At 57.3% G+C, this 19,217-nt stretch overlaps 1 protein-coding gene and 1 long non-coding RNA gene across 2 annotated transcripts; one reads left to right on the plus strand and one right to left on the minus strand.

The window, feature by feature from the left end:
• The first annotated feature begins 1,652 nt into the window (after positions 1-1,652).
• ETNK2 (ethanolamine kinase 2) lies at positions 1,653-18,940 on the plus strand. Its single transcript, XM_019432542.2, has 8 exons — positions 1,653-2,191; positions 3,865-4,124; positions 7,099-7,221; positions 11,965-12,107; positions 12,924-13,007; positions 15,448-15,593; positions 17,025-17,098; positions 18,642-18,940. Exons 1-8 carry the CDS (start codon positions 1,934-1,936, stop codon positions 18,712-18,714), a joined length of 1,161 nt encoding a protein of 386 aa, XP_019288087.1. The 5' UTR covers positions 1,653-1,933; the 3' UTR covers positions 18,715-18,940.
• Positions 10,262-17,757, minus strand: LOC109256854 (uncharacterized). Its single transcript, XR_002075799.2, has 2 exons — positions 16,217-17,757; positions 10,262-10,807 (listed from the first exon to the last, which is right to left on the minus strand). It is a non-coding gene; the product is annotated as an uncharacterized LOC109256854 (long non-coding RNA).
• Positions 18,941-19,217: the final 277 nt, after the last annotated feature.

The following is a 19,217-nucleotide window of genomic DNA, read 5'->3' on the forward strand; positions in this document are numbered from 1 at the left end:
CCGAAGCAGGCTCCAGGTTCTGAGTAGTCAGCACAGAGCCCAACGTGGGACTCGAACCCGTGAGCCATGAGATCACGAACCAAGGCAAAGTGGAACCCTTAACCCACTGAGCCACCCAGGCACCCCGATATTCCCTTTGTACATGTGGGGAACCTGACGCTCAGAGAATGGAAGGCATTTGTCCAAGATGGCTCGTTGGAATGTGAAAAGTTAAGATTAGAACCCAGCCCATATAAGTCAGATTCTGGGGGCTTTCCACCTTATCTCATGCAGGTGTACTTCCACAGGTACAAAGCGGGAGACACCCTGGCAAGGGGCCACGTGCACAAGCACACAGCCCACACACCGTCCACCCCTCTCACAGACATGGGACTCAACAGGCTGAGGTCTTCTCCCACCCTTGCTCCTTGGGCTACCAGGTTGGGGAATGAGAACATCGACCTGAGGCCACGGATGCTGTCCCTCTTCATGGCAGCTGTTCACCCCTCTTTTGACCAAAAAAAGTGAAGCACTGAATGGCCTAGCCAGGCCCCGGCAAATGTCATACCTCTAGAATTGCAACCTCTTGACCTTGTGTGAGACCCTAGGGCCCCTCCAGGGCAGATTCCCAAAGGCAGGAGCTGTCTGCAACGTCCCTGTGCAAAGCCAAGAGCATGAGCCTGTGTTCGGAATCCTGGATCTGAGGCTTGGACCCCCCCACCCCCATTCTCTGAATTCTCTTGCCTGCCTGGCTTTATTTCCTTACTGCAAAAAGGCGGAGTTGGAGTCAGTGCCCTTTCCAACTGGACATCCTGGGGATCCATGACCTTAAAGAGGCATGCCTCCCCATCATCTCCCCATTGTGCCTGGCCAATATGACAGCCACATATAGCTATTTACATTAAAGTTAAAATTAAGCGTCACACTAGCTATATTTCAAGTGCTGGACGGTCACATGTAGCTAGTGGCCACTGCACTGGGCGGCACGGATACAGAACGTTTCCACTGTCTGGAAGTTCAGCTGGGCAGAGCTGGATTCTGGACAGCAATAATGATAGGGGCCTTGCGGTTGAGACGTTTCTGAAGAGGCCGAAGGGACAACTTGGGGAGATGGAAAATGGCCCCCTCTCTGTAGGCACTTTCCTGGATGGAGCAAGGAGAGTTCTCCCCCCTGGGCTGAAGATGAGTGAGGTTCCCACTGGCACGCCCACCCTCCACATGCATCACCTCTCCCTCGAGTATATGCGTGGGGGGCGGGAGGGAGGATTTGCCTGGGGGGGGAGGCTTCCTTCAGGGAAGGGCCTTTGAGATGCAGCAGGGGACTCCTTTTTCAGGGACCGCGGACAGGGACCTAGGGCACAAGTGGGCGAGTCCAAGCCGACCTCTTGGCGGCAGCCGGATCTCCATCCTCCAGGCTGGAGTAGGGGCGCAGGAAGAGGCCTTCCCAGGCCCTGCCCCAGGCTGCCCAGGGGGAGCGGCCCCCGCCGAGCCGGGAGGAAGGAGGCCGGCCACCCCGCCGGCTCAGAGGCCGGAGAGCGAGCCCCCCGGCGGCGGCGGGGCCCGGGACCCGGGTGGAGGGGAGGTGGGGCGGGCGGGGCGGGGCGAGCCAGGCCCCGCCTCCTGCGTCACGACCTCCCCGAGGGCGTCACCCCCCGCCCCGCGCCCCAGGTAGCGGCGGCCGCGGAGTCCGCGGCGGCCCGCGGGCCGGGGCGGGGGCGGGGCGGGGGGCGTTCCCGGGCCCCCGCCCCGCGCGGCCCGCCGCCCGTGATGATGTCACAATCGCGGCGGGCCCCGGCGTTCCCGGGTCGGCTTCGGGCGCAGATCCGAGCGGGCAGCGGGCTCCTGAGTCATGGACTTCCCTTGGCCCCTCCTCTACCACTCCCACCGCCGCGCCGGGCCCCCCCGCAGGGGCTAGCGCTCGCGCGGCGGCTCCGAGGGGGTGGGGCTGCTGGGAATGGCTGTGCCCCCTTCGGCTCCTCTGCCGTGCTCGCCCTTTTACCTGAGGCGGCAGGCGCCGTGCCCGCAGTGCTCATGGGGCATGGAGGAGAAGGCGGCGGCCGGAGCGGGCTGCCGGGAGCCGCCGGGCGCCCCGAGGGCCGCCGCCGTCCCTTGCTTCGGCATATCCGTGGACCAGGACGACATCCTCCCGGGCGCCCTGCGCCTCATCCAGGAGCTGCGGCCACATTGGAAGCCCGAGCAAGTTCGGACTAAGGTAGCCGAGCGGGCGCGGGGCCGGGCTGGGGCCCTGTCGGGGATGCGTGGACGTCTGTCCGTGCATCCTTCCGGGTGGCGCTTCCAGGGGCGCGCGGCTGCTGCGCAGGGCAGGGTTGCAATGGTGGTCCGGGCATGTATTTTGCTCCGTCTGTTCTGGTCCCTAAGCAGAGCCAGGCTCCCACCTCCCTCGGTCCCCACGCACACACCCCCCCCCCACACACCCCTCCTCCCGGGGCTCGCGGGCTGCCGGAGGTCCACCTGCCCACCGTCAGCGTGCTGCGCGCGAGGGCCCCACCCCCTGTCGCCGCGCGCGGGTGCCCCTCGCTGCCCAGAGGAGCGCGCGCGGCCGGCACTGAAACCTGAGGAGGCAGGAACTTTTAAGGGACACCCCCCCACAACCCCCCCCCCCACACCCCCACCCCACACAAACACACATCCCTGCCCCTTCTCCACCCGGCGGTGGGAGCAAAGTCTCCAGGTTCTGAGCGGTTCCTGCCGGTCCCTGGAGCCACCGTGCAGAATCTGGCTAGCCCGGAGCCCCCAGGGCCCCAGGCTCCGGCTCAGCACCCCCACACAGGGCGCCTCCCCACCCCCAGCTGGGCACATTCTCAGGGACACAGATGTGGGCAGAGCTTCCCACTGAGGAGCCTCAGGCAGACTCCCCAGCTGATCTGCATCCTCTGAAGAGTCTTCACCTGCCCACCCTCCCTCAGGCCCTCTGGGAGCTGCCTGTGGCGGGAGGAAGGCGTCCTGAGCGGGGCACCTGCAGCCAGTGCTGGAGGGGCAGGTCTTCCGGATGGGGAAAGGCCAGGATCCCAGACCAGCTGCAGAGGCTGACACCTCTTGGGGGAAGGGATGGGTGGGTAGCATTTTCAAAATAAAAGACCCACAAGCCACCAGGTACGTCCCAGGTGAATTCCAGCACAGGTTGAACAGGCTACCAGCCAGTCCCTCTTCTCCCTGCGCCTCACTTTCCCCACCTAGAATTGGTTCACGTGTCCTCTAAAGCCCCATAAATTCCATGGTTCATTCCTTCTTGTCACCCTACCCCGAGAGTCTGTTCTCCCCAGCCCACGGCCTACCGTCTTTCCTGGTTTGGAGCTCAGAGGCCCTAAGGAGCTCTGACCACCAAAGCCCTGGGGTGGGTGTGGGTGCCAACTTCAGTACCTCCCGTGCCTCCGCTGCTGGATGGGGTGAGAGCAGCAGACAGCCCTCCGCCTGGCAGAGAGGCAGCCGGGTCGGAATGTACTCATCCCGGGCAGCTCCCGACCCTCCCTGGCCACATTCTGGTCCACGGGGGTTTCTTTCAGGGATGGGGGAGTAAATAGGGGGAGGGGGCTTCTACCCACCAAGGAGTGTGGGAGTTCCTCCACTGCCAAATCCCATCCGCTAGAGGCAGACCCAGGAGAAGTGAGGCGGCCTGGGTTTTGTTTTTTGGTTTTGTTCTCGAACTCTTAAGTGTACCCCAAGCACCGAGGACAGAGTAAAGCATCAGGAACAGAAGGAACAATGCTGAGCTCTTGCTTGAGTGAGAGGGCCGAAGGATGGGGGCTTCTGTGCAGCTGTGCTCGGCATTCACATCATTCAAATGAGCACCTGGGCTGGGGAGCCGTGGGGCAAGCGCAGAGACCCTGCCCCATGCACCCTTGCGCTCCCCTCTCCCCCTGCTAGCGCTTCACCGATGGCATCACCAACAAGCTGGTGGCCTGCTACGTGGAGGAGGACATGGGGGACTGTGTGCTGGTCCGGGTGTACGGGGAACGGACGGAGCTGCTGGTGGACCGGGAGAATGAGGTCAGGAACTTCCAGCTGCTGCGAGCACATGGCTGCGCCCCCAAACTCTACTGCACCTTCCAGAACGGGCTGTGCTACGAGTACATGCGGGGCATGGCCCTGGGGCCCGAGCACATCCGGGAGCCTCGGCTCTTCAGGTGAGAAGGTTGCCCCCGGGTACCCTTCATTTCTACTATTCCTCACGCCTTGGGCTTTGAAATCCTTGGCCAGCTTCCTTGGTGTGGAGGGGAGTCCGTGATTGAGTCATAAGGTCTGTGAACTTCCTGAAACTGCAAAACGGGTGCGAGTTTTTGTGCATCGCTCTGCAGAGAGGGGCGGTAGCTTTGCATGGATTTTCGCTGGTGACTGCTTCTTGGGGGCGGCAAGTGAGAATTTGGTGAACCTGGGACCAAAGGACCTGGTTCCCTAAGTGCAGCAGGGCTCTGCTTCCTGACCTCATGCCTCAGCTCTCTGCCCACCCCATGTCTGACCTGGAAACATCTTGGAGCCTTGGAAATGAAATCTGAGCCAAATCCCCAGAGCGCCCAGGGTTTCCTGCCCCTCCCCTCCTGCCAGGGGCTCAGGCATGCTAGGAGAATGGGCCGTATCCAGGGTGAGCCTGGTTTAGCAGCCCAGAGAGACACCATCCCTCCCCTAGTCTGAGCTTCTACCGGGTTCCCTGACAGAGCGGGAACGCAGGTTTGGGAAGCTGCGGAGGTTTCCTTACAGAGGCTCACAAGAACCCTTGACCCCCTGGGAGCCTCTCCCATTAAATGGCTGCATGTGTAGGACCCAGGAAATGGACTTAACCTTCAAGGCCCGTGGATGCCTCTGTAGGGTCTGGAAGGGGAGAGAACCAAGGAGGAGCCCATAGTGCCTTTTCTCTCCTCTAACCATTCTGGGCGGGGATGTGAGGCAGTATCCACCTTCCTCCCCCCCGTGCCACACCCGCGTGCAGAGTGCTCAGACTACGGCAAGGTCCCAGGCAGGGTGAGGTTGACTCCTGATACTGGGGACAGCAGCACATCATAGAGGTCTGCCTGGGATCTCTGAGATGAGTCCCGTCCCACCCAAAGGGAAGGAGCCTTCCAAATACCAAGGGGGAAACAATAAAAACCCACCTAGGGACTAGACCAAGAAGTTTCTTTGCTTTCTCACCTGTTACCCAGTTAACCCCAAGTAAGCGCACCTGGCCCTATTTGCGGAGAACCCCTGGCAGGCCCTCAAGGGACTTAGAAGGGACTCTGAGATGCCTTCCCCTCCAGTGCTCACTGCCTCTGGGGCTGGTCAGGCCCTGGGATATTTACATCCTGGTGTATGTTATATCTATATGTGTACGTGTCTGTCTGTCTGTAGGTAGGGGGACATACAGACCTGCACAGTGGTCTTCTCAGGCTCCGGCTGAGCACCCGGCCTGAAGATAGGAGGTCAGAGCAGGGTGCGGGCCTGGGGAATCCTGGCCTGGCTTCTCCCACCCTATCCTCCCAGCTCTCCTTCAGTCTTGTGTCCTCACCAGATCACTCCCAGTCTCGGGCCACCTCTGTGAATCTGGTGCCGTGACTCATTCTCTCGTGGAGACAAAGATCACTGTAAGGAAGATTGAAGATGGATTTAGGTTCGGTAACAATCTTACATTTGGGAGAGAGCCAGAAATTGGGATAGGTGTAGGAGGTAGGCTCTTCCTTGATGATTTTCCAATCTTTCTAGAGTGAAGGTGGATATCTGAGGAAGAGGCAAAGAGGGAAAGGCCTTTGGGAGCCACTTCCCCATGTTCTCCTGAACCCCCACCTCCTAACCTCTGCCTGCTGGGGCTTTGCAGCATAAAAATGCTGAGTGTTGAGGTTACTCTCATTGCTTCTCCAGACAACAGCCCTATTGATATTCAAGGAAAGGCTCTGTTCAGGCTCTAGTCGGAATCTTCCTTTGGGAAGGGAAGGCTAGGGTCTCAGGTCTGTTTCCCTGCCTTGCCTAAACCCTGGCCGGCTCCCTCCTGCCCCAGGGCCTCTAGCCTCTGAAAGCACAGCCTTCATCTCTCACCCACCCGGTGGCTGCCACGCCCCCTGCCCCCTCCACCCTTTAGGAGGTGGGAGCCTTGGGGGCTTCCGGAGGAGCCCCTAGACTGCCCTGTTATCCTGTTGGGTGATGGCCTGCCCCTTCCCAGGACCTGGCAAGGGGAGGGGTGTCCCTGGAATAGCTCAGTAACAAGGTTTCAAACAGCCAATGCCTTTGTTGTCTTTCCCAGTGATTATTATTCGAGCAACAGGCAGAGGCGAAGGAAGCTTGAATGTTGGAGGCTTGGCAGCCGGGTGGGGGGTGGGGCTCCAGAAGGGAGAGCTGGCAGAGGACTGGGGGAGCCCAGCTGGGATGCAGGGCCTCAGACGCTGGGGTCCTTATCAAGGCCCTCCCTCTCTGACCGGTCAGTCTTCCATCCGCCCCCACCCTCTCCCAGCAGCCTTCCCTACCGCCCCCTCCTTCTTTCCCGGGACCTTGGATAATGTCCACAGGAGAACTTGAAAATAGAACGCTGGTTTGTTTTGCGTCCTTGGCACCCGGCCGCCAGCATCAACTCCCTGCCGCAGAGGAAGGGGCTGCCCTGGGCCGGCCTGCTCCCCTCCCCACCTTGGCCAGGCTGATAAGAGGCAGCCATTTCTTCCCTGCCTGGCATCACCACCCCCTGATCCCTCGGTGCCCTGCATTCACCTCCCCTCCCCCTCCCAGGGCATGGATCAGAGTCCAAGGAGGGAGGAGGGCCATTCCCCCCATCCCCAGGTGACCCCTCTGTCCCCAGGGGTTGCTGTGGGTACGTGACCCTGGGGGGGGGGGGGGGTGGGCAGGGTCATTGACCTGTGGCCAACGGCCCAGTGTTTTGCCTTCCTGCTCCCTGAAGCAGCCCCAGCTCTGGTTCTGGAAAGGGTGCTGCCGGGCCAAAGGCCTTATCTCCTTTTCATGCCTTCTGCCCAGACTTGCCTTCTGCGGGAGCAAAAGCCCCTAAAGGATCTGTGATAGTTCCATACTCGGCCCTCTGGCTAGCCCCACCATGGACCCTGGAGGCCCCCTTTCTGGTCAGGAGGGGCTGAGCTGGGATGGGCTTGCCCCATGCTGATACTGTACCCTTCCTGTTTTCTGCTGCAGGCTAATCGCCTTAGAAATGGCAAAGATTCACACCATCCACGCCAACGGCAGCCTGCCCAAGCCCACCCTCTGGCACAAGATGCACAATTATTTCACCCTCGTGAAGAACGAGATCAACCCCAGGTACAAAGAGCTGGGAGGGTTCGAGGCTGCTTCTGTCTCTGCCGCCTTAATGCAATCCCGCCTCCGTTCTTTAGGCTCCATCCGACCCCACCAGGAGGTTGAGGGTCTTCAGTCCTGACTGCTCTGTCTGTCTCCAAGCAGAGCTGAGCCGACTGACCGGATCTCAGGGACTCAGATCCCCAGCTTTATACCTAAGTGTTCATTTCTCCTTGAGTCTTCGGGTTGCGGTAGAGACCGGGGTTAGGGACTGTCTTCCCCTTTACTTAAAAGGAAACTGAGGCTCAGAGCTTTACCCAGTGTCAGGCTCGTCCCAGGCAGGGTTCTGTTTCCCAGCCCAGGGCCCTTTCTACCTAAGCGGACTCCTGAGCAACCAGTAGGGAGAACCCAGCCTCTGAGAACGGGGTGAGGCTGAGTTCACGATCAGTCAGAAGAACTCAGCTCATCAGTTGACAAGCCCTTGGGACATCAAGACTCCTGCTACTTGCCCGGACGCCTCTTGTCCCCGTGTGCCTCTGGGGACCCTGCTTCCCACCTTATTCAAACTGACAGCTTGTAGTGTCCTCTCTGCTCTTTCCAAGGGGTGCTCCACTCATCCCTAACATTGCCTTTCCCCAGCTAAGACAGGGTTCCCAGACAGCAAGGGAGGCTCTCTGGCCAGCAACTTGGGAGTCCTTTTAGCTTCCAGGTACCTGGCTCCCCAACATACCCTCGAGTGCTGGAGTAGGCATGGGGAGTTGGAGAGAAGAGTGTCCCCCCTGCCCCCTCCAGGAAAAGGCAGTAGTGAGTCTCTGATCCCTCCATGTTCCCTGCTGGGTTGAACATCACTCTTGTTCTAGAGGTTCATGGGAGTAGAGTACAGAAGAGGTTTGGGGGGAAGGTATCTCCTTCCCTCCTCTAAGATGACAAGACAATAATTAACTCTATCCCGATCATGTGTCACACACACACACACACACACACACGCGCACACGCACGATTTTATCTGGATCCTCCCATTTAATGATTATCAAGCACTGCTTTAGGACTATTTGCTCAGGATGGCCCACGTTCAGACCTTCTATGCCAAATGTTATCACTGGGACAAGAGTCGCCTACCCCCTTAGGACTGAAACAGCACATGGAGAGCAGGATCCTGGGGTGTCTAAGTCAACAGGACCCTCTGATCATGTAACCCACCACTTTCATCTGACAGATGGAAAAACTGAGGTCTGGAGAAGGGGATGGGGCTTGTCCAAGGTCAGTGGCAGCTCAAGGGCTAGAGTCCAGGTTGGGTGCTCGGGCATGACCCTCGCCACCTCAGCTTCCTTTGACTGTACTGTCACCGTGTAACCTTCAGGGGTGACCTTGTTGGGAGCAGGGTGGTCCCTGGAGAAGAACTGACCAACTACCTTTGCTCTTGTCGTACCTTCGACCTTGGGCAAATCAAGTTGTTTAACTTCTCAGAGCCTCTTTTGGGGACGGTGCCTGCCCTAAACTGCCTGACCTATCCCACATGGGTAGTACTGAGCAGTGACCTGGACAAGACAGAGCTCTTGAGCTCCAGTCACAGGGTAATAACCCAGGTTTAGTCCTGCATTTCCCAAACGCTGACTGGGATTTTAAAACAACGAAAACCATGGCTGTGACATTGGCCCTGCCCTCAAGGAGCTTAGGAACCTTAGGAAGGAGCAAGGGTGCATAGGACCTGCCTGTGCATAGCTACCAAAGAAGGCTGGGTGTATGATGCGTGCGGGGGTGGGAGAACCGGGGCAAGTTTTCTCGGCAGAGGTAGCGGGCAGAGTTGGGAAGGGAGGTCACTCGGGCTGGAGGAGATGGAGAAATATGCTTGGCTCATGGGTGACGAGTGGCTGAGGGTGGTTGGAGCAGGCCTTCAGGAGGGATCGGGAAGGGCTACGGGAGGCGGGGCTGCAGAGGTGGGTTGGAGCTAGACTGGAAGGGCCCTTCCATGCCAGGTTCAGGAGCCAGGATATCATTTAGCAGCGGGAAGTCATTGAGCCAGGGACCACGACTGTGGTTTAGGAAGAAAGCCCTCCTGCGTTGTAAAGGACAGCATCAGGTGGGATTTGGGGAAGCGGGGATAGGGACTTGAGGGGGGCGGCCAGCTCGGGGAGTGTTGAAACTGAATGGGCAAGATCTGGAACTAGGGCTCCCCACGTTTGAGCATAGCATTCCCCTGGGCGCTGGCTAAGCGCAGGTTCCTGGCCCTGGCTGACCTTGGTGATTGGCTGGGAGGTCTTGCGTTAGACCCTAGAATTCTGCCTTTGCCAGGTTCCTCGGGTGATTCTGAGGCAGGGGACCAAGGAACCACATTTTTAGGATCATTGCCCTGGGGCAGCTTCATGGTGGGGAGGGGGGATGGAAAATGGGGGGTGAGTCAGAGACTTGGAATAGATTTGGTAGCCTTGGTATTTGGTTGGGCATAGAGGTGTCTGGGGTGGCTGGGACAATGGGGGCGGCAGTCATTGCTTTGGGGGCATCAGGAGGAGATTTGGATGGGCTGAGTGCTATCAGGGCAGAGGTGATGGGCCAGGAAGCTCCAGCATATAGCCTACTGTGGGTACGTTTCCCCCCCTGGATCCTGAAAGCTGAGGACACTTGGCAGGGAGCAGTTTTTTCATCAGGAGGAACCCCCAGGCTTCCCTGGGGGCCCTGCAGCCCCTGCGTCCCCCTCCTGCTGCCTCTAGGGGACAGTCTGCCTGAGGTGTGATGGTTTCTGTGATGCGCTGGTCGTTACTATTCTGCCAACCACACAGCCTTGAGAGAGTCTAATGGTGTCCGGGCTGAAGGTAGCAAAGCTAGCGGAGTTTCAAGTTCTCAGGGGAGGGAAGCGGGGTGGCCAAGGGAGGCTGCCCAGGGAGATAGGAGGCCTGGATTGTTCCCACAGTAACCATCTGCGTGGCCTTGGGGTGGGTAAGGTGGGGGTCAGGCAGAGGTCAGAGCCTGGGCAGCAGGTATCTTAGATGTCAAAGATGTTTTTCAGGCTGAGACCTGGCCAAACCAAAGAAAGCCTCCTAATTCTTATCTTTAGATGGTCTTGGACCAAGGGAAAAAAATCTTAAACGGTATCTTCTTAAGGAGAGCCAAGATTGAAACGCATCTTAGGCAGACCAGTCAACACAGATAAACTCCAGTGAGGGTAAAGGAAGGCCTCCCCCAGATCACCCCCATTAACAGATTCTTCCGGCCTTTGCCGGGCCTTTGCAGAGCCTCTGACAGGGGCACCGAGGCCCTCACGGTTAGGAGGTTCGACTTGACTTTGGATCCATGGACAGGCTGGGGATTGCCTCTCTTAGGTGAGGAGGAAGAGGGTTCAGCTGTGCAAGAGACTTCTGGAAGCTGGAGAGCCTCTGTCTTTCCATGAGCCTCAGTTTCCCCATAGAGTTGGCCTAGAGGCCTAAGATCCTCTTTAGTTTTGACCTTCTTGAAGCCTGCCGTTTGTCCTTCTCCATGGGGACAGGGGGATGCCTGCTAAACGCTCTTTGCCATGTTTCAGCCTCTGGACCGGGTGAGGGAGTGACGGGGCCTCCTTTGGGAGGATCGGGAGGACGTATCCCATTCTCCTCCTCCTGCACATACTCTGGCCGCTCTGGATAAGAAAGCAAACAGGAGATACATGGAGATAGAACAGGAGATAAAACCCCAGCCTCCTCCCTTCCACCCACTGGTGGTTCTGGGGTTTCAAGGGCTGTGCTAACTATTTGGCTTTTCAGTGTGCACAGACCTGTGTGCTTCCTGGGGACCAAAGTTCAGAGCATCCCAGCACAGTGCGCCCTCACCGGTGAGGGCATGGCCTCTGTTACCAGCCGTGATCGACCCATTCGTTCACTTCTCCACGCGTGTTTCCTTCCGCAGTGGTGCGTCATGTGCTGCGGGTCGGGGCAGGGCACAGAGGAGGGGTGACCTCCATCATCTCTGTTCCCGCCCTCAAGTTGCCCACGAATGCACAGTCTGGCCTGGGTCGAGGAAACACACGCTCGTACTTCAAGGCGGAAGGGACGAGTCACTGGGGAGCTACAGAGCGAGTGCTGGGTTGAAAGGCCCTAATGTTCCCTTGGTCTCAGAGGAGTGAGCCCAAGACGCAGTTCGTTTGCTTTCTTAAGTGGGCCTGAGTGGTCTCTCTCTGAGCTGAGTAGCTAGGTTTATGAGCTCTCTGGTCCTTTCCCCCTGTGACACCAGCCGCTGGAGAGGGAGGGGGACATACCAGGGCATACCTCTGCCTCCTCTAATGCCAGTGGGCCAGCCTCTCCACAGGGCCTTGTGACGCCTCCACAGACCGTCTAGTTTTAGGGAGCTACACCTTCCTCTAGGAATCTTCTAGCACGCTAAGACAGGCCTGTTTGCAGCTCTCCCCTCTGCCCTTGTTGTCTTAGTCTGGAATCATTGGATGTGGACGCTCATTCTCCCCTCCTGTCCTCTCTCTCTGCCTCCTTCCTTACCTTCCTATCCCTTCCACAAAGTAGCAGGGATGCCGTGGGCTCAGGCACATCTATGCTTTGCGAAATGTTCTTATGCCCATGTTTTAATAAGCTTCTTAGGGTAACTACAGGAAGTCAGGAGATCAGGAAGCCCTAGTGCCATTTTACAGATGACAAAAGTGAGGGTCTGAAGGGTGAGCCATTTGTCCAGGGCCCCTCTGCGGTAAATGGTAGTGATAAGGCCAGAGCTCAGGGCTCTTAAGGCCAAGTACCTACCTGTCTCCTATCAGCCCTCCCCTCACCGGCCACCTTTCTTACCACTGCCCAGCCTTTCTGCAGATGTCCCCACGGTGGAGGTGTTGGAACGGGAGCTGGCCTGGCTGAAGGAGCACCTGTCCCAGTTGGATTCCCCTGTGGTGTTTTGTCACAATGACCTGCTCTGCAAGAACATCATCTATGACAGCACCAAAGGTACAGTTCTCTGGGTCTGTTTGGACAGCAGCAGGGCTCAGGCTGATCGATCAGCCGCCTTCGAGGTTCTGTTCCTCAGACTGGCACTTGGACAAGCAAAAGGAGACCTTCTAGTTTAGATCTCAAGGTGATCTAAGAAAAGGGGGCGCCTGGATGGCTCTGTCGGTTAAGCATCTGACTTCGGCTCAGGTCATTGTCTTGTGGTTCGTGGGTTTGAGCCCCGCATCGGGCTCTCTGCTGTTAGCAAAGAGCCCACGTGGGATCCTCTGTCCCCGCCTCTCTCTGCCCCTCCCCCACTCATGCTCTTTCTCCCTCAAAAATAAATATTTAAAAAAAAAAAAAGGAAAACAAGAAATTTCCTCTTAGAAACCTCTGCCAAAAAAGAACTCAAAATCCTGGTTTGCAGAGGTCCTCAGTGTTAGGACACCTGAGCTATTCCTTCTGACCACATTTTGGGGTTCCAAGGACCTCTTGGATGGCCCAAACCTTCATGGAGCCAGAACTTTCCTGTGTTCCTAATGAGCGCTCCACCCCTAGGAAGTACTTACCTTTATTTCTGGCCCTTAGCCATGCTGAGGACAGATGAGCAGAGCGTGAGGGTCCCCCTGTGTGAGAGGGACAGCCAGAGGTAGGGGGAGGGCAGATGGACAAAGAAACAGCTTAGAAGATTACCGCCGAGGAGGGTGTGTTAGGCCGGGTTGCTGCAGAGGCCAGCGAGAGTCAGTGGGTGCATTCCAGAGGCCCGTGGAAACGTGCCCTGGCCCTGTTTCCCTGTCTCCTGGGACCAACTTTTATTGCCTCTCTTCTACCTTGTAGGCCATGTACGGTTCATTGACTATGAATACGCCGGCTACAACTACCAAGCTTTTGACATTGGCAACCATTTCAATGAGTTTGCAGGTAAGAAGGGTATTAATTACCATTTGGTCTTTGTCCAAGTTGCCTTCCTTATGAAGGAAGGCCAGGTCCAGGGTGAGCATGAGACGGGGGGTTGTGTACTTGCTGGGTGGAGGCTTAACAGCCCCTGTCCTCCCAAATCTCACAACCCATCTGGGGGAGGCACAGCCTGCCTGGAGGGAGCTCCAGGTCTCACGGTGGGGGCCGGACCCACATACACAGAGCAGACCCCTGCTAGCCCATATGGCAGTTTGGTACAAATCAGGAAAATGTGCCCTCTGTGGGATCCCTGAGGAGACTCGGCTTGGCGTGTGAGTTAGAAAAAAACCCCGGGGCACGTTGCTGGCTCAGTCAGTGGAGCGCGTGGCTCTGGATTTCGGGGTTGTGAGTTTGAGCCCCACATTGGGTGTAGAGGATTACTTAAAAATTTTTTTTTAATCTTAAAAAAAAAAACCAAAATAAACAACTCCTTCCTCTGGGCAGACACAGCCCATGCCAGCTGGGCCAGCACAGGACAACCATAGTCTCTGCTTGCCTCCCTGCCCAAGCTTCCTGTTGCACAATTGTGAATAAGGATCCCGCTTGTGGATAAGGAACAGAATAAGCTAGTGGCCTGATGAGAATAATCTAGGTGGAACTAGTTAAAAGTATACACTCTGCCACTTGACTGTCCAAGTTCAAATCCTAGCTTTGTTGCTTGCCCGCTGTGTGGTCCTTGGGCAGGTTACTTACCTTCTCTGTGCCTCTGTAAGATGGAGCTATTATTAGTGCCTGCTTCGTAGCATGTGTGAGATACACACACGAGTGTAGCACATACTAAGCATCATATTGGCATCGGCTGCTGATGTCAGGCAGGGAGGCCTTCCGGCGGCGAAGGGAGACCGGCACAGGAATGGAGGACAGGGGCGGGGGGTGTTTCGTAGGGGTGGCCGATTGTTCAGTAAAGGCACAGTGTGTACAATTGCATCATTTGTGTAAAGGGAGCGGGGTAGGGTAGGTTTTGCCAGCTTGAGGGCTTAATGGTTAAACAGTTTGGGGCTAAAGAGGCAACTCGTGGATGGAGCTTGGGCCCTGGGGCTGGAGGGACATCACCAGGCTGACAGTGTGGGATGCATGGTGTGCTCAGCCCCTGTGGCTTAGGACAGGTGAGGCACACCCAGGCCAGCTGTAAAGCTGCCACCTGGCCCAGCCTCAGCCACTCCCGGGCCCAATCCTGGCCAACTGTGTCCCTTCAATAACCTCAGGTGACCAGGTCTGTCAAGCTCTGATTGCACCTGAGGCTGTGACTCCCTGGGGTGGCCACCAGCTGCATCTGGGAACCCAAGGGACCAGGGGGCCTCAGCTGGGCAGAGCAGCTACGCTGTGGGGTGTGGCACAGAGCAGAGGCTGGCACCGGCAGGGCCCTGGGCCTGTGAGTGTTCGGCTGCCAGACCCACTGGCCTTTCCAGAAGGGCGATCTCTTAAGCATTTTAAGCCCTCCTCACCCACCACACAGAGCAAAGTCCAGCTGGAATTTCTCCAAAGGGACAGATTGCATCCTGCTCCCAAGTTGAGAATGAAGGAGGCAGATCCTAGCATGGGGGAAGGAGGAGGGCGGGGAAGGAGACTGGGAGCCAGGCGGGGAGCTCCTGGGCTCTTGGGAGCAGGGAGACCCAGTACTGAAAGTAGGAGAGAAGAGTTGCAACCCTGAATTCACCTCTAACCGGCTCTGTGACCCGGCGCAGGTTTCTTCTCTCTGGGCCTTAGTTTCTACAACTGTGCAAGGAGCTTCTTTTCCAGCCATACTCTCGGGGCCCCAGAGGCTTTGTTTCTCCAGGAATAGGAGAGAAGCTTGGGAAAGACAAGAAGGAAAGGAGAGGGAGGAAGAGACCATGGGGAAGGTGGCCGGGGCCTGGTCCTGTCTTAAACGAACCGCCGCTTTCTGTCCCAGCTCTGAAGCCAAGGCCTCTGCCACCGTGCCCAGGATATGGCTGGTGCGGATCGGGCTGGCAGCTTGAGGCCTCAAGGGCAGGACCGGAAGGAATCGAAGCCATCTGGTTCCAAGCCCGGATGCATTTCCGAATCCTCTGGAGAATTGGGGGGGGGGGGCGGGGGGTGGTGGTAGAGATGCCTGGGAATCTGTTTCTACCAAGCTCTCTAGGTGATGTTTTTAGGTGGCCAGCTCAGCACTGATGTAGGAAGCAGCGTCTGAGACGCCTAAAAGGAAGGGGCCTAGGCTGTCTTGGGTGGGGATGGGGGGGGTTCCCCGGTCTCTGTGCTTTCCTCCAGCCCACGGAAAGCTGCACACATTAGCCAAGTTCGGTGGTCGAGAGGCCGTCTTCCTGGGCACAGCCCCTCGGGGCAAAGCACATGGAGGTGCTGAGGGGAGCAGGGAGCATCTGGGCTGGAGGACCCCCAGGTGGGCCCATCCCCCAGCAACCGCCTGCGGCCCCTTCCCCATCAGGTGTGAATGAGGTCGATTACTGCCGGTACCCTGGGCGGGACACCCAGCTGCAGTGGCTGAGCTACTACCTACAGGCTCAAAAGGGGATGGCCGTGACCCCCAGGGAGGTGGAGAGGCTCTATGTGCAAGTCAACAAGTTTGCCCTGGTGAGTGCCTGAGCCCGGAAGAGGGCAGGGGAGGGAGGGGCCCACCCTCGATTCCCACCCTGTCACAGCCTGTGGCGGAGGAGGCAGAGCCCGGGGTTCGGTGTGAGGTCCTGGGGCCCCAGCATATGATCCCGAACCCCACCTAGACGCCCTCTTGGGCATCCCCATCTTACCGAGATGCCCTGTCCCCTGCTTTTCCCTACCCCATCAGGTCTTTCTCTTCTTCCTAAGGAAAGACTTCCAAGAAAGATCCCAGCTTCCTATTTCAGCAGTTCTCCCTTTTGGAGAAGTAGTTCTCTCTAGCCTTTCATGCTGCAGTTAAATGCTTGTTTGTTTTTTTTTTCTTTGCCTTTGGAGAAGATAAGGAATGTCAGTTCTAATCCTCCTTATGAACTACCTCTGCTGACTCAGAGCTCTGTGTAAGCCTCTCCCATCAGGCTCTTCCTGCTCACACGGTACTGAGCTGATGTTGAGTGGCATTTATCCAGGGTACCGGGTCTCCGTGGCGTGTGTCCAGGGGATTGCCAGCTAGGCTTAGTAACGCCAGCCATTGCATAAGCAAGAAGACAAGCCCACTGCTCCGGGTTTCCTAATACCTCAGTGGTGCTTAAGTAGAATCTTACCTGTCATTTTGGATTGCCTCCTGTTTCCCTCGTTGGCACAAAACTGATTCTCCATCAGGTTCTTCCTCTGAACTCTTCCACTTAGGCCTTTCTCTTGCTACCATTTTTTAGTAATCATTTGTACTTGGTAATTAGTCTGTACCCATGGAAGGTCCTGCAAAGCGGAGGGAGGGGCTACATAGCCAACCCCAGAGGACATGGGGTGGGGGTAGGGGGCCCTGGCCTGGGATAGTAATGTCACTGCTGTGGCCTGGCCCCGAGGGTGCTTCTGGCCCTGGGGAGAGCAGTCGAATGCTTAGTCAAAGCCCAGACACAGGACTTGCTGCTCACACATCACTCCTTTTCCAACCCAACCCACCTCCTGACAGAAGAGGGAAAGGGGTGAAGGACCGTTAAGGGGGTCTTTCCTGATGATCACGGGACTGGGCCTGTGATCTGGTGCAGGGGTTCATTTCATCCTGGATACCTTGGCCTTGAAGACCCCGGGAGACTCCCCCGGGCAGGGGAGAAGCCAGGGATGGCGTTGTCCAGGCTGGGGGACAAGCGAGGGCCCTGGAAGCACCACCCTGCCGACCCCTTCCTGGGGCGGTAGAATCGACTCCACCTTTTTCCCAAGGGTGCGAAGCCCCCAAATGCTGTCCAGTGACCTGACCTCCAAGATTTTCCCCTGACCTGTGCTGGGGAGACCCCATCGTGTCTCCGCCAGCAGCCTACTTCCGTGTCTTCCAGAGTGACTTTCCTCTAGCTGCGTGGGGTCCGTTACAGCAGTGGGTGATTGCCCTGCTGACTTACTCTGGTCTGTTTCCAGGCGTCTCACTTCTTCTGGGCACTCTGGGCCCTCATCCAGAACCAGTTCTCCACCATCGACTTTGATTTCCTCAGGTGAGTGCAGGGGCCAAGTTGGGGCGGCAGAGAGTGGGGGGAAAGGAAAAGCTTGAGCCGAGGGCGTGGGGGCAGAGAACAGGCCAGAGAGCATCCAAAGTCCTGTCCTCTGGTCTGCTAACTTGCTCCCATTCCAGCCAGCCCGTAGCCGGTGAGGTCACCACTCTAGGGGAAACACGTGAGCCGAGAGTACTGCTCTGAAAGTGGAAGTTCTCGAACCCTCCCCTCGTGCCTGGTAGGAGACCGCTTTTCCTACTACATCCTACGACCTCTTTTACTGCCCCTGCTCTCCTGCCAGCACTCGTAGCCACGGGGCCTGGTGGTGAATGGAACTGTCCATTCCGTGACAGAGGAGACAGAGTTCCAGAGAGTGGAGGTGGCTCAGTGAGGTCACTCAGGTTTTAGCGCTTACTGTGTGGGCTGTCAGACCTCCTTCCGTGATGTATTGGGGTCTGCACTGAAACCATACTTGGATATTGACCGCTGGCTCCACCGTGTAAGGTACAGATGTCCCTAAGGACCGGGAGTCCTTTTTGTCCTCCATTCTGGTCCAGTCTTCTTGCCCTTTCCTCCCCCCACCTGGCTTCACAGTGTGCACAACAATTAGAGAAATGCAAAGCACAGCCACCGTGAGCTGTCACCTCACGCCCGTCAGGACAGCTGCTCACAGTGTTGGTGAGAACGCAGAAAATTGGAACTCTTGGGCACTGCTGGGGGGGGGGGAACGTAAAACCGTGCAGCTGCTGGAGAAAACCATGCTGTGCTTCCTTAAAACGTTAAAAATAGAGTTCCTGTGCAATCCAGCGTTCTCACCGCTGGGTACGTGGCCAGAATGGAAAGCAGGGTGTCAAAGAGATACCTGCACGCCCATGTCGATAGCATTATTCACAACAGCCAGGAGGCAGCCGTGGATGGCTGAGTAGATAAGCAAAATGTGGTATGCACCGACGATCTGACGATGGAATATTGCTCAGCCTTTTAAAGACAGGAAATCATGTCACGTGCTACAACGTATGACCTTTGAGGACGTGGTACTAAGTGAAACAAGCCAGTCCCCAAAAGATCAATACCGTAGGATTCCACTTTCATGAAATAACTAAATTAGGGGGCGTTCAGTCACTAGAGCCTGTGACTCTTGATCTCAGCGTTGTGTGTTCGAGCCCCACCTGTGCGGCGGAGTTTGCTTGAAATTTAAAAAAGAAACCGAGTGGAGGGGTGGTTGCCAGGGGCTGGGAGGAGGGGGATGTGGGAAGTTGCTGCTTCATGGGTACAGAGTTTCAGTTTTGCAAAACGAGAAAGTCCCAGAGATCTGTTGCATAACGATATAAGTGTACTTAACACTGCTGAACTCTTAAAAAAAAAATTGGGGAAGAGCAGCTCCAGTCTGATCTAAGAAGAAAAATAAAATAGTTGAAGTAAAAAAACCCAAAACGTCCGTCTGCCCTGGGGTTGAGCTGGTGAGACTTCCTTGTGGTGTGAGCGCCCCCCAGTGGGGCCCAGTGGCTTTTCTTCTCACTGCAGGCTCCCTCTGGTCTCCTGGCAGGTACGCAGTGATCCGATTCCACCAGTACTTCAAGGTGAAGCCCCAGGTGTCAGCCTTGGAGATGCCAAAGTGACCAGCTTCCCCATCTCTCCCCTACCCATGCCTGGCAGGACCTGTGCTCCAGGGTTCACTTCTGCTCTGGGGTCCGCGCCCTCGGACAAGGTGGGAGAGGGGACAGGTGGGTGTCCAGGGCGAAGGCTCCGCCCCTGCCCCCAGTGGAAGCTGCTGGAGACCACATTCTTTTGTTGGGAGGGGCTGAGACGCCCCGGCTCTGGGGGGGTCCCCTACACCTTGCCAGATTGGGGGGTGGTGGGGTGGGGGGATTGGGGAAGTGCCTGTAGTCGGCAGGGGGCCTGGACCACAACCACCCCTTGGGAAGCCCAGTATTCACGGCCTCGGGCCATGCTGGAATCTGGGCTGCCTTAGATGTGTCTTTGACCTTCCTGGCTTAGGGGAAAGGGGAAGGTGGGAGGGCTCCTTTCTACCTCCAGTGCCCTGAGCCTCCGGCCCATCTCCCCCTGCATGCCCCACGTGGGAGGTGCTGAACCCAAACCAGCATCATGCCATCTCTGACGG

This window comes from Panthera pardus, unplaced genomic scaffold, assembly GCF_024362965.1.
Source record: "Panthera pardus isolate Hobbes unplaced genomic scaffold, ASM2436296v1 HiC_scaffold_21, whole genome shotgun sequence".
Classification (NCBI taxonomy): Eukaryota; Metazoa; Chordata; class Mammalia; order Carnivora; family Felidae; genus Panthera; species Panthera pardus.

What these genes read in the sequence shown, in the direction of transcription:
- ETNK2 (XM_019432542.2), top strand. Translation starts at nt 1,934, where the DNA reads ATGGCTGTGCCCCCTTCGGCTCCTCTGCCGTGCTCGCCCTTTTACCTG. An exon ending in CATCTATGACAGCACCAAAG is followed by an intron (nt 12,108 to 12,923) that starts GTACAGTTCTCT and finishes TCTACCTTGTAG; the next exon opens with GCCATGTACGGTTCATTGAC. An exon ending in CCATTTCAATGAGTTTGCAG is followed by an intron (nt 13,008 to 15,447) that starts GTAAGAAGGGTA and finishes CTTCCCCATCAG; the next exon opens with GTGTGAATGAGGTCGATTAC.